We start from the raw sequence: 14,513 nt of genomic DNA on the forward strand, positions 1-14,513 counted from the left end.
TGTATACTTTTATATTTAAAATATTTTAATTGTAAAAAATATCGGATGACATATTGATTTGTCAAATTACTAATATAAAATATAATTATATATAGAGTAAAAATAGTAGAGAGAAATAGAAAAATGGAGAGAAGTAGATGAGAGAATTTAAGAAAGGAGTTTATTAATTTTGAAAAAAAAAATATTTTCTCTCAATTTTAATAAGAGTGTCATGTGACACATTTGATTATTAAATTAGATAGTAATATATGATACATATAGAAGCATAGTGAACTAAATTCTCAAAAACCTATTTATCCTTCAAACTTTATTTGCAAAATGAGGTCAATGACTTATTTGTCCTTCGAACTTTATTCTCCTTCCCGCGTGGCACCGTAACGGATATCTAGACACCGTTTTAGCCACGTCAGCCAGTTCCATTTGGTGTATGAGAGGCAAATAGACGGAAGGACTAAATTGTCCCCCATTTGTTAAAGTCAGGAACCTTTTTGTATTTAAATTTTGTCAGGGATGTATTTGTAAAAAATTTAAAAAGTCAAAGACCTATCTGTCTTTTTCTTAAAAAGAAAAGAGTGAGAAGTGGGATATGAAAGTGCGAGACAGAGAAGATCGAAAGGCAGCAATCATGAATTTAGAATAAAAGTGAAGAGGGTGAAATATAAGCTCTTTTTAAGAGATTTGGAAAAGGAGAGATTTGGGAAGGGAGAGAGTGAGGGAAAATGAAGAAGCAAAAGAAGGAAGTAACGAATCTGTTTGACAGCTCAACCAACTCTGTTAATGGAACAGATTTTTATTTGCAGTCGAATATTTTTGTAATATTTTCTAATATTTTAAATGTATTTTTATCGTTAATAAAAGTAGACGTTATTTTAGTCAACATCCTGATAATTCAAAGACAAAATTGGTAATTTACTACAAAAAAAAAAATCAAATTATAGACGACTACTCCAATATAATATTGGGTTTAGAGTTTTTTAACATTTAATTTCTTCACTTCCTTCTTATTAAACTACTCTTCTACTTTAGCCATGACAACAATAAAAAAATATTTCATAGACCATAAATTCAATTCAAGTATTCAACAGAATACATAAATTTAATTATAATTTTAATCTTTATTATTTTATCTTATCTTATCTTTAGTTGTTCTTATCTTATCTTTATTTGTTTTAATCTTTTATAGACCAATATTCTATATATATTTAATTTTACCTTCATAATTCAATACAATTCAATTAATCAATCAACAATCAATAAAAATTTCTTCAACTTTTCTTTTCTCTTTCTATTCTTTCACAATTTTATCACTTCTTCCTTTCTTTCCTCGTCTATTCCCATTTCACAAAACATCCGAAATGGAAGAAAGTTATGAAGGAACAGAGACCAGCAAAATCCGTAACATATGCATCCTTGCCCACGTGGACCACGGCAAGACCACCCTCGCCGACCACCTCATCGCTGCTGCAGGTGGCGCCCTCCTCCATCCAAAACTCGCCGGAAGAGTCCGCTTCATGGACTACCTCGACGAGGAGCAGCGCCGCGCCATCACCATGAAGTCCTCCTCCATCTGCCTCCGTTACGGCGACCACTCCATCAACCTCATCGACTCCCCCGGCCACATGGACTTCTGCAGCGAGGTTTCCACCGCCGCCCGCCTCAGCGACGGCGCACTCCTCCTCGTCGACGCCGTCGAAGGCGTCCACATCCAAACCCACGCCGTCCTCCGCCAGTGCTGGATCGAGCGCCTCTCCCCTTGCCTCGTCCTCAACAAGATCGACCGCCTCATCACGGAGCTTAAACTCACGCCGTCCGAGGCCTACGTCCACTTATTGCGCATCGTTCAAGAAGTTAACGGCATTGTTAGCGCATTCCGTTCCGAGAAGTACCTATCTGACGTGGATTCCCTTCTTGCCACGTCAGGTATGAACCCTAACGAGATTGAGAATGAGGAAGCAGATGATGAAGCTGACGAGTTTCAACCGCAGAAAGGGAATGTGATATTCGCTTGCGCTTTAGACGGTTGGGGATTCGGAATCAATAAATTCGCTGAGATTTATGCTTCCAAGCTTGGTGCTAGTGTAAATGCGTTGTTGAAGGCTCTATGGGGACCTTGGCATTTTAATCCGAAGACGAAGATGATTGCTAAGAAGAAAGTTGGTGGTGGTGGAGACAGTGGTAAGGGTAATGCGAAACCGATGTTTGTTCAGTTTGTGTTGGAACCACTGTGGCAGGTTTATGAGGGTGCGCTTAAGGGTGGTGATGAGGGTAAGGGTGTGGTTGAGAAGGTTGTTAGGTCCTTTAATTTGTCGGTGCCGGCGAGGGAGCTTCAGAATAAGGATCCCAAGGCTGTGCTTCAGGCGGTTATCAGCAGGTGGCTGCCGCTCACGGATGCTGTGTTGTCGATGGTGGTTAGGTGCATGCCGGACCCTGCTGCAGCACAGACATACCGGATATCGCGATTGATGCCGAAGGTTGAGGTGGTTAGTGAGGTTGGAGTTGATAGGAGTGTTTTGGAGGAAACAGAGCGTGTGAGGAAGTCTGTGGAGGTTTGTGATTTGAGGGAGGATGCTCCTTGTGTTGCTTTTGTGTCCAAGATGTTTGCGGTGCCGTTTAAAATGCTTCCTCCCCTGAGAGGGGAGAATGGGAATAGTTATGGTGGCGAAGGAGAAAGCGAGTCGGACGAGTGTTTCTTGGCATTTGCTAGGATATTTAGTGGGGTTTTGCATGCTGGTCAGAGAGTTTTCGTTCTCTCTGCTTTGTATGATCCATTGAAAAGGGAATCAATGCAGAAACATGTGCAGGAAGCTGAATTGCAGACCTTGTATTTGATGATAGGCCAGGGATTGAAAGTAGTGACATCTGCCAAAGCAGGAAATGTTGTTGCCATTCGGGGCCTCGGCCAGCATATCCTGAAATCCGCTACTCTCAGTTCTAGCATGAATTGTTGGCCGTTTTCAAGTCTCGCATTCCAAGTTGCCCCGACCCTAAGAGTTGCAATTGAGCCGTCTGATCCAGCGGATGTGGGTGCACTGCTGAAAGGATTGAGGCTTTTGAATCGAGCAGATCCGTTTGTCGAGGTTACTGTTTCTGCAAGAGGAGAACATGTGCTCTCTGCAGCCGGGGAGGTTCACCTGGAGAGATGCATAAAGGATTTGAAGGAGAGGTTTGCAAAAGTAAGTTTGGAAGTATCACCGCCTCTTGTGTCCTACAAAGAGACCATTCAGGGAGAGGCATCCAAGATGCTGGAAAGTTTAAAAGCTTTTACTAAGAGCGCAGATTATGTTGAGAAAACAACATCAAATGGTAGATGTGTTGTCCGTGTGCGTGTGATAAAACTTTTGCCTTCTCTTACAAAGGTGCTTGATGAAAGTCCTGATTTAGTTGGTGATGTTATTGGAATTAAGTCAGCACAGACGATAAAAACATTGGATTGCCAGAGACCAAATGTTACTGAGAATGATAATCTGGCTGAAGTTCTAAGAAAACGCATTGTAAATGCAGTGGAGAGTGATGTGTTGAGCTGGAATGAGATTGACAATGATCATGCTGAGAGATGTAAATTGGAGTGGCTAAAACTTTTGAGGAGGATATGGGCTCTAGGACCTAGACAGATTGGTCCGAACATTCTCTTAACTCCTAATATTAAAGCAGAGGGTACCGATAACTCTGTTCTAGTACGGGGTTGTTCTCATGTGTCTGATAAGTTGGGCTTTGTACCCGATTCTAGTGATGGAAATTCAGTTGCTGAGACATCTTCAAATGCAAGTCAAGCTTTGTACAAAGAAGCCGAGCGCCTTGAGAGTAGTGTCGTATCCGGGTTCGAACTGGCCACTGCCGCCGGACCCTTATGTGATGAACCTATGTGGGGTTTGGCATTTCTTGTTGAGGCGTGGATATCTGAAGAAGAGCCAGACTCTGAAGTCTTACGCTTCTTCTTCTCTGGCTCAGAAAGAAGTTGGGCAGAAGGGAGTGGCCGAGATGAAATCGAAGAAGAAAGTATAATGGGTTGAGAGGGAGTGCCAGTATTTTTAGGAGGAGGAGGAGGAGGAGGAGAGGTGATCGCCCTGGCACCACCCGACCTAGCCCGGGACTTCGCCTTAGCCTCCTGGACCCTTTGGTAAGCCTCCTGAGCATTCCTCTTTGCCATATCTACAAGAAAACAACTAACAAAAGTTACAAGTCGGTAACATTCAAGTCGGTAGAAACAACTCGGAAATAAGGAATGCATGCGCTACCTAGCTGAGACTGAACAAAAGTTGGCGTTCCCTGGAGGATTTTCCTAGTATCCAAGTATGGGGACCTCCCCCACGCTTCTCGGAAAAACCCCACAATAGCCGCCTCCACCTCGTCAAGGTCGTCTAGACCATACTTCTCACAAGGAGAGGCGGCCAACCAATAAAGAGGAAAGCGAGGGGAGGAGTGCTCATCAAGGAAAAAGGGGTGGTGACCCTCTACGGCTTGAACTTTGAAAAAGTAGTTTTTGAAGTCATGAAAAGATTCGTCGAAAAGGGTGAAAATCCTCCGACCTTGTATGGCTCGGAAGGATACCCACTGCTGCTTGTTGTTTAGCCCACTAAAGGGCTTAGTCATATGGAAAAGAAAGAAGAAGATCCTCAAAGAGGTCGGAAAGTCCAGAGCGTGGCTAATAAACTGATAGATCTTCAAAAAACCCCAAGAATTGGGGTGAAGTTGAGTAGGGACAACTTTACAGTGGTGCAAAACAGATATCTCGAAATCCGAGAAAGGAAGAAAAACACCCAAGCGGGTGATCATACATTCATACATAAAGAAAAATGAGGGGCCGCCTCATTAACTCTCCCAAAACAAACCCGGTCTTCCGGACCCGGGATTATCAGTTCATATTTTGGCTCGTCCTCCTCCGAAGTACAGAGCCGGTGATGAGTGCGAAGATGAGTGATAAACTCAGCATCGACTAGGGGTTCCTCCCCAAGGACAGTGTCATCAACCCACAGAGAAAGAACATCTACGGAGGCCATTTTTTATATATAAAAAAAAGTGGCAGAAACCTACAAAAGGGAAAAAGAAAAAGAAAAATAAAAAAACACGGCCCCTAAAGAGGAAAGATACGAAGCTAGAACCTACAGGCCAACCTATCCACTCACAATACAAAACATGCAAACATAAGGTATGACATGGAAGAAACTAAACTGACCTTTATCCGAAGAAATGAAGGCTGGAGAAAACGGAAATCTTCAAACACAAGAATACAGCACGAGCAAGGCAAGAAAAAGTTGGAAAGATTGCAGAAACGGAAAAACGAAAGAGAGGGAAAGTATTTATAAATAGGCTAAGGGGCATAATGGTAAAAACGGAGCAGTCATTAATGAGATTGCACCGTTACCAAAGCCCTCAATCCCAAAACGCTTCCTCAACGGACACGACGCTTGAATTGACGTAACTGTCAGAAACAAAAGGTCGCGAAAATCACGTCAGTTTCAAAACCCGTGAAAGTCGGCTACGAACCCGAGTTAAATACTTGAACCCAAGCCTTAAAAAAGGATCTTGGGCTCAAGTAGGGGCACTGTTCATACCCTGGCCCAATGATAAAGGCCCAGGTCCAAATAAAAGGCCTAATATGAAGGATTAAGCCTAGCTAAGTACCGACCTCCACGTAAGAAGTCGGTATCAACCATGACTTGGTCTGAAGAAGTCGGATGTGAGGTTAGCTGGTGGATAAACACTCATTCGACTGTGTAACCGCCCCTAAAATCTCTCTAACCACTTCATAAAGCCATATTTTAACCTCCCCAAGATAATAGGGACGGTTAGCACCCTGAAGATACGGCACTACTCCAACGGTGGTTATTGGCTCACCACTATAAATACACTAACACCCCTCAGGTATCTCTAAGCCCAATACTCTCTAGACCTGCTCACACTCTTGCTAACTTAGGCATCGGAGTGTCTTTGCAGGTACCACCCCCCATTCGTTCACGCGCGCAAGTCGGACGGAGCCTCCCGAGTTGCAGATCCATCTGGAGTCCTCCTCCTTCATACACTTGGGCCGCTCAACGCCACCATCTCATTTATCTCCGGTTACCCACCGTAACACAAACACAAAGGATCTATTAGATCCAAAAACATGGAACCTACCAGCAAAACACATCGTGTGTGTTTGGATTTCAGTTTGCAAACGAGAGTTTGCATAAAAGTGATTTTGCAAACTTGCTTTTGATGAAAAGTAAGTTTGTGTTAACGTGATTTATGTTTGGCAATTTTTATATCAAAATTGATTATAGTAAAATAAATGTTGTTTGGATTATACTATTTAAAATCACTTTTAGATGAAAAATTACTAAAAGAGACATCAATTAAAATAATTTTTTATATTATTCTATTATTTTTATTTTAAATATTTGAATATATCTTATTAATTCATTTTATAATAAAGTTAATATTTACTTATTAATTCATTGTTATTCATTATTCTATTAAAAAAAATATAAATTTTAGATATATATATATATATATATATATATATATATATATATATATATATATATATAAAAGAGTATTTAATCAAATATGTTACCTTTTTATACCATACTCTCAATAATTTTATTCTTATAAGACTTTTTTGACATCCAACATTCATAATTTTATTAATACTTATGAATATTTTTTATTTAGTTTGTCTTTTTTGATGGGATCAATAATCTATATTATAAAAAAAGTTACAATAAAATATAATATATAAAAATTATAATTATAAACTTTACATAGTTCGAATAAAAAATAAAAAATTTCAGCCAAAACAAAAATAAAGTATAATAAAATATAAAACGAGAATTCATGTATAAAAATTCATATGAACAATATATATCAACAATATATATCATATAAAACCAACAATATAAATACAGGGCATAAAAAAAAGAAAAATAAAATTTATATGAACAAGAAATAAAAAATATCATAAAAAAATTAATAATATACCTGAGAGATGAGAGATTACAATACTGAAAAATAATATAAAAAAGGTCAATGATAAAAATAAGTAAAAAATAAAAAAGAACAAAGTCAAATAAAAATAAAAAAGACACCTTACATATTAAACATAAAGAACAGTAAAGGATAAAAAAAATTCATATGAACTAAAAAATAATAAGAAATAAAAATATAAAAAAGAGTACTATACATTTTATAATGTTAAACAAGAAGAAAAGATTTTATAATTTATTTTAGTTCTGTGAGTACTCTTTAATTTAATATATTTTGGACTATAAATTTTTATTATTTATGACTCTTTTATTACTTATAATTGCTATATAATAAAAACAAATAAAGTACAATAAAAATAAAAGACAAAAACAAAAAAAAATTATACAAACATAGTATATAATAATTACAACCAACAATATATATCATATGAACAAAAAATTATAATAAAAAGTAAATAAAATTTATATGAATATAATCAAATAAAAAAACAAAAAATTTTATACATAACATAAATATAGTACAATAAAGGATAGAAAAAATAATTTATATAAACAAAACATAATAAAAATTAATAAAAATAAAATTTATATCAACAATAGTTGTCATATAAATAAAAAAATAAAAATATAACAATAGAAAATTAAAAAAATAACATCAGAACACTAAAAAAATAATATAAAAAATATTTATCATATAAATAAAAAATACAATAAAAAACATAAAAATTAAAATATGAAAAAAAGAACTAAAAAATATTAAAAAGAAAATTAAAATCTTTACCTTGGTAGTGATGGAAACAAATCTGAAAGAGTTTGATAAAAAAAAAAATTTCTGTAACGAAGAACATAGAGAGAATTACTACTGTGTGAAATTATGTGGTTATAGACATCCTTTTTATAGAAGAAAGGAAGGGTATAATTGGTAGATATGAAATAGATTTGTTACTTAACTCTTCCAACGGTCATTAATTTTCCTAACGTGAACGCAGAAGCTTGAATTTTTAGCTTTTCATGAACGTACGTTCACAGGTGAAAGCAATTCTGGATTAGGGGTTCCAAAAAATTGCCAAACATAACAATGTAGCGTTCAAGACGTTCAAACGAGCTTTTTTGTTCCTCAACGTGAACCCCAAACACACCCATCATTTGTTGCAAAAGACACAAAAATGCCTAAACCTCTTATTATATGATTTTAAGAATTTCGTTTTTTTTTAATGTACTTGTATGTTTGGAAAGATGAAAATTACAATGAAACAGAACATATATCACTCCCAAAATACAACATAAAATGATTACTATGAAAACACGGTATTTACTCAAGAAGAACATAGAAATATATATAACGGAACACTAACGGTTTATTAGATTAAAAAATATTGAACCTACCAGCAAAATACATCATTTTGCTGCAAAAGACACAGAAATGTCTAAACTCATATTTGAGTTCAAGAATTTCATTTTGTGTGATTAAACTCCTATACCTCAGTGTTTTATTTGTTAATTTACTTTGATTTATTGTTAACTTATTGTGATTAAACTTCTTTGATTTAACTCATGAGTTTAGCAAATGTTACATAATTTATGTGATGTGTTGCTACTTTTTATGTGTTTTTTGAGAGATTGCGAGTGATTTGCTACAAACAAAACCTAAAAACACTTAATAAATGCAATATCATACAATGAGTTCCAGTGTTTTTTTTTTTAACTTGCCTTAATTTAATGATATGAGTTTAGTTAACGTTATATAATTTACGTGCTCTGTTCCTATTTTTTCTGTATTTTTCGAGAGATTGTGAGTTATTTACTACAAACAAACAGAATCTACTAAATGCAATATCACAAAATGACTTGTTACAAATACAAAAAAAGAGTAGTATTCAATGATTTACCTTCGATGATACTCTGTTTTTAGTTTGTTTGGTTTGCTTTACCAAAGTTGGGTTTCGAGAAAGAGACTGTGGGATGAAAGTAGTGATTTGCTACAAACAAAAAGCAAAAACACAAAATCACATAATGATTTGCCACAAATAAGAAGAAAGAAAGAAGAATCCAACAATTTACCTTCGTTGATGCTCATTTGGTTTGCGGTTCTGTGTCTTTGTTGATGCTTGTTTAGTTTTTGAGAGTGAGAATATACGAGGAAGTAGTGATTATGATTTATGAGTGATTATGATTTATGCTGTCTACCAAAGGTTTGGGTGAGTGGGAGCATGTTTTACACACCCTTAGTGCTAAGAATGGTTTTTGTTGGGGTTGCAATAACTTGGTTGGACTTGGTTGACAAAAAAGTTTGTCCATGTAGCATCACTGTACCAAATATTATGAAAAAGTGCTGCCAAAGTAATTAGCTTCTCAAGACATCCTAAAACAGAAAAATTAAAACCAAAATCGAGTAAATAGTTATGGTAAGCTATATGGATGTTCTTCACAGAAAACAGAAAGCTATATGGATGTTACATTCTCAATTATTAGTATCCCTTTTTTTCCCCTAAACACTATAGTTAAATTATGCATAAACAAAAACCAAAGAGAGGGAGTATATGTTGATCCTGGTCTAAAAAGGTTACTCTTGCAGCAATCTCAAGGAAGATAACTCTTGGAAACAAGAGGAACCTATCTTGAGGTAGAAATAAAGGTTTCAATTAACTTTAGTTTCTTATTCGTAGTTCAACTACTCACAATTGCATAAGTTGACCAATCTTAGCCTTAGATGTTGCTGCGCTTAACCTTCAACAACTTATGTGTTTGTAAAAAAAAGTACAATAACAAGATATTCTCTCAGCTATGTAGTATACACGAGCTAAAAATTCGTACTAGCAGGTGTTAATTGCAGAACAACCAAATAAAAAAAATTGATGAATATGATATAGAATAAAAATAGCCATAACACATACCAACTCCAACAAAGTCAATTAACATGAGAAACCCACCTTTTATAAATAAATTACCATAGAAGAACTGGAGATGCAAAATGATTTTCCTGATATCTCCATTAGTAAAAGAGGATGGAAGTTGACTCCTTCATATTCAAAAACCTGCAGGTCATTCAAAGAATCTCATTATAAATTTGGCCTTCAATTTTTTTTTCTCATCCGTTTGGGGGAACAGAGTATGGGACCTGTGTACAATGATAAGTGACATAATTCCCATAAATTTCTTACGGACAAAATTTAAAGATGATAAAGAGGTGGGTACCTTGTCACTGATTTTCCCATGGGTGATATTATTCCAATCGCGAGAATGTTTCCCGAGAATCCACAACAAAGATAAGGGGTGTTATCACCTGGAATATCATATGAGGATCAGATCTCTGGAGTTGTCACTGCCGAAATCATTGGATTCGACGTTGATGCAGTCACCCACAGCTGGATTAGATCACCGAGATTGTCACTGCAGCAAGAACTCCACTATATACTGCGACGACCCAGTGCAAAAAAATAATCTTCTTGCCTCTAATTAGTTTGTAACAAGCAAGAGCTCTGATTCGTCGTCAATACATTGCTGATTAAGGCAGCTATATCGTTTATTTATATTTGTCATTTGACGTGTCAATTCCTCAAGGATCCCATAAGTTTCATCTTGCCTCAAATGCAATATGCTTCCTGCTGAGAATGAATAAAATTTCTTTCTCACCTCAATCCAACTCTGTCCAGGTGTTTTCTTTAGCCCTTTTGATTTTGCTGAGACCCTAACCCTTGCTGAATCCTCCCATCTTCCACTTGCAGCATAAATATTGGAAAGCAGCATGAAGCTGCCAGTTATTTCTGACTTCAGGGTCAGAATGTTTGATTCTGTTTCTTCTGCAATGTCTGTGTCTCTGTGCATTCTACATGAGTTTAGAAGAGCTCCCCAAACGCAGTCATTAGGTTCAATTGGCATGTTTCTAACAATGTCGCTTGCTTCTTGCAGAAGTCCAGCGCGACCAAGGAGATCAACCATGCATGCATAGTGCTCTACATTAGGTTTAATCCCAAAGTCACTGGCCATCCGATTGAAAAGGCCACGACCTGCAACCACTAATCCAGCATGGCTGCAAGCGGATAGAACAGCAACAAAAGAAATGTTATCTGGCTTCATTCCAGCTTCAAGCATCTCATCAAAAGTTCTTAATGATCTCTCGCCAAGTCCATGGATTCCATAACCACCAATCAATGAATTCCATGAGATTATATCTCTACCCTTAATATTATCAAATACCAAATGCCCTTCCTTGAAACCACCACACTTCATATACATGTTAATCAGACCATTTCCCACCAAAATATTGTCATCCATCTGAATCCTAATAGCATAACCATGGAGCTCCCTGCCAAGATTCAATGCTGCTAACTCTGCACAAACTGATAAAACACTGGAAATCGTCACACAATTGGCGATTACTCTGCAAAACTGCATTTGCCTAAAAAGTTCAAGTGACTCCTCACAACGGCCCTTAGAAGCAAAGCCACATATTACTGCACTCCAACTTATGACATTAGGCCTCACTAGCAAATAACTATCCAATTTCTCCATCTGCATAAACAACGCATAGGCCTCATCACACAATCCTGATTCAGCATAAGCTGATATTAAAGCATTCCAGCTTACTAGGTTCCTGGCCTTCATCTCAAAAAACACTTTATGAGCATCCCTAAGATGTTCATGCTTCCCATAACCACCTATCAGTGCATTCTTTACAAACAAATAATCTTCATATCCACCTTTAACAACATACCCGTGGATTTCACTGCCCCTGTCTACATCAACCATATCAGCACACACAGATAACACCACAGCTAATGCTTCAGCACTAATTTCAACCCCCCTTGTTCTCATCAACTTAAACAACTCAAGTGTTTCATCATAAAATCCACATCTAGCATGGCTTGACAACAGTGAAGTCCATGTCACAGAGTTAGGTTGCAAACCTTCCAACTCCATCCTCTTAAAGATCCTAGAAGCACCAACAGGATCGCAACTCAAAGCGTAGCCTGAAACCATGGTATTCCAGGAGACAAGGCTTCTCACAAGCATTCTATCAAACAGGTGGCACGCATATTCCATTTTCCCAAGCTTCCCATACATGCTCAAAAGTTCATTAACCACATGAAGATGATTCCAAAAACCCATTTGCAAAACATGACAATGGACAATATTGCAGAAACCAGTGGCACCGATATTGGAACAAGCTCGAATTACCAGAGGAAGAGTAAACCCATCGGGGAAAAATCCAAGCTTTCGCATGGCAACATAAAGCTGAACCGCAAATTCATAATACCCATAAGTGACATTGGCTCTGATGATGGAATTCCATAGAAGAAGGTTCTGGAGTTCGTCAAAAGGGACCAAACTGAACACTTTGCGTGCATCAGAGACAAGCCCAAAGCGTGAATATAGGGATATGAGCCTGGAGGCCAAGAAGGGGGAACGATGCGCATCCGTGACGAAGATTTGGGATTGGATTTGGCGAGCTTGTTGGAGAGTAAGGGATTGCTGAAGAAGAGAATCGAAATAACCGAGAAGTTCATAGCGGTGGGTGACGCAAGTGTGGAAATGGTGGAAAGATATTAAAGGTTTGAAAAGAAGAATGCGATGGAAACGTGAGGAGCGAGAGAAGAAGCAATCAGACACAGCATTGAGCATCACGGACCTAGCCAATGGCAGATGATGTCATCGCAGGTGAAAACAATGAAGGAAGTTGTAGTTGAACCGAGGTCAAACCGTAATTGAACCGCTTTAATTAAATACAAAACAAAATTATTAAAAATCAATATATAAATTTCATATATTTAAATTTAATAATTTCTAGTCACCAAAAAAAAATAATAATTTCTAGGCTAAAAAATTTAAAATTTTACAATTTTATATAATAATTTATCTATAATTTATCGTTAAAGGTTCACAAATAAGTTTAAATATCAAAGTTTATTACTAAAAAAATTATCAAAGCACACATAAATAATAAACACATAATATTCCACCACGAAAAGAAACAACAACAAACAAGTTTTCTAGTTTTTTTTTTTTGGTGACTAACAAGTTTTCTAGTTTAATTAATATAAAACTAGTCTAGTTTGAGCTTTTTTTTTCTTTTTCCAGACACAAGATTTGAACCAATTCAACCAACCGAAACATTAGCACACCTTTAATTTTTATTGCATCAAAATTCAGATGATTATTTACCACAACTATTCCCAAAATCAATGAGATAAAAAAGAGGGATAAATATGATTTTGGTCCCCAAAGTAGAGGCTGAAAATTTATTTCGTCCCCCAACTTTTTTTCGCTCTAAAATAATTCCCAAGGTTTCAGTTTGTTTTAAAATCGTTTTTCGGACGAAAATACCCTCCCCTCCCCTCCCCTCCCCTCCCCTCCCATCTTCTTCCTCAACATTAACAGAAGCAGCAGCAGATGCACAAACCCAGAAAAAAAACAGCCAACAATGGATAACAACAACAACAATGACAAAATTGAAAATCAGAAGAACCCACCACCACCACCATTACATTATCATCATGGTCATTATCATTATCATCAGAACCATCAACAAAATTGAAAATCAGAAAAACAGCAAGCAGAAGCGGAAAAACAGCAGCAAGTGAAGCTGAACCCAGAAGCTGAAGCAAAACAGAAGCAGAAGCAACACCAATGAACTCAGAACTCGAAAAAATCATCATCATCAAACCTCAGAAAATCATAATCTGAACTCAAACAGACAACAATAAAACTCAGAATCATCTTAACTCAAACAAACAACAATAGAAGAACAACAACCCAGAACTCAAAATCATCGTCATCGCCAAAACTCAGAACCCAAAATCAGAAAAACGATAATCATAATGGAATCAAAAGAACAACAACAACACAGAAACCAGATTGATAATCATAAGCATGCAAAAGCAGCAGAACTAGAAGAAACCACAAGAAACCAGAAACCGACGAGGAGCAGCGGTGGCGGCGGCAGCGAAGAGCGGCGGCGTCCGTGAAAACCGGTGGCGGCGGCGAGGACCCTTTCCCTTCCCCCTCTTCTTCCCGAAATCCCCCTCCCCCCTCTTCTCCCTTCGCGTTCCCTTCCCCCTTTCCCCGAGGAGCAGAGCGGCGGCGGCAGCGAAGAGCGGCGGCGGTAAGGAAGATCGGTGGCGGCGGCGAGGAATGAAGAAGAAGAAGAAGAAGAAGGTGGTGGTGGTGGTACGGTGCACGGCGACAAGGCGGCGGGCGGCGGTCCCCTTCCCTTCCCCTTTCCCCCTTCCCCCTTCCCCCCTGCCCCCTTTTTCTCGCCCCCCTCCCCTTTCTTTCTTTCCCCACCCCCTTCTCTAACCGTATCTATCCCTTTCTTTTTTTTTATTTATTTTATATTTATTTTATTTTATAATTTTTTTAATGAAGGGTAGTTTGGTAATAAAAAAAAATAAAATTGGTAAAAATGACGATTTTAAAACAAACTGAAACCTTGGAAACCATTTTAGAGCGAAAAAAAGTTGGGGGACGAAATAAATTTTCAGCCTCTACCTTGGGAATCAAAATCATACTTATCCCTAAAAAAGAATAACATACCGAGTTGAGAATGAGGGA

At 37.4% G+C, this 14,513-nt stretch overlaps 2 protein-coding genes across 5 annotated transcripts; one reads left to right on the forward strand and one right to left on the reverse strand.

Annotated features, from left to right (window-relative positions):
- Window positions 1-1,355: 1,355 nt before the first annotated feature.
- On the forward strand, window positions 1,356-8,928 carry LOC130965352 (uncharacterized). The gene is made up of 2 exons (XM_057890124.1): window positions 1,356-3,920; window positions 8,875-8,928. Exons 1-2 carry the CDS (start codon window positions 1,356-1,358, stop codon window positions 8,926-8,928), a joined length of 2,619 nt encoding a protein of 872 aa, XP_057746107.1.
- Window positions 3,073-12,591, reverse strand: LOC130971506 (putative pentatricopeptide repeat-containing protein At1g17630). Of its 4 annotated transcripts, none has more exons than XM_057897115.1 (5): window positions 10,158-12,591; window positions 9,893-9,997; window positions 9,024-9,324; window positions 8,852-8,941; window positions 3,073-4,149 (listed from the first exon to the last, which is right to left on the reverse strand). In XM_057897115.1, the coding sequence occupies exon 1, from the start codon at window positions 12,582-12,584 to the stop codon at window positions 10,419-10,421; it is 2,166 nt and encodes a 721-aa protein (XP_057753098.1). In that variant the 5' UTR covers window positions 12,585-12,591; the 3' UTR covers window positions 3,073-4,149; window positions 8,852-8,941; window positions 9,024-9,324; window positions 9,893-9,997; window positions 10,158-10,418. The 4 variants fall into 4 exon arrangements, with proteins under 4 accessions (XP_057753098.1, XP_057753097.1, XP_057753099.1 ...); XM_057897114.1 differs by lacking the exon at window positions 3,073-4,149 and adding an exon at window positions 6,889-6,980; XM_057897116.1 differs by lacking the exon at window positions 3,073-4,149 and having other exon boundaries at window positions 7,386-8,941; window positions 9,024-9,269.
- Between the last annotated feature and the right edge of the window lie 1,922 nt (window positions 12,592-14,513).

Source organism: Arachis stenosperma, chromosome 1 (genome assembly GCF_014773155.1).
Source record: "Arachis stenosperma cultivar V10309 chromosome 1, arast.V10309.gnm1.PFL2, whole genome shotgun sequence".
NCBI lineage: Eukaryota > Viridiplantae > Streptophyta > Magnoliopsida > Fabales > Fabaceae > Arachis > Arachis stenosperma.

What these genes read in the sequence shown, in the direction of transcription:
- LOC130965352 (XM_057890124.1), top strand. Translation starts at nt 1,356, where the DNA reads ATGGAAGAAAGTTATGAAGGAACAGAGACCAGCAAAATCCGTAACATA. An exon ending in AAGAAGAGCCAGACTCTGAA is followed by an intron (nt 3,921 to 8,874) that starts GTCTTACGCTTC and finishes CTCTGTTTTTAG; the next exon opens with TTTGTTTGGTTTGCTTTACC.
- LOC130971506 (XM_057897115.1), bottom strand. Translation starts at nt 12,584, where the DNA reads ATGCTCAATGCTGTGTCTGATTGCTTCTTCTCTCGCTCCTCACGTTTC.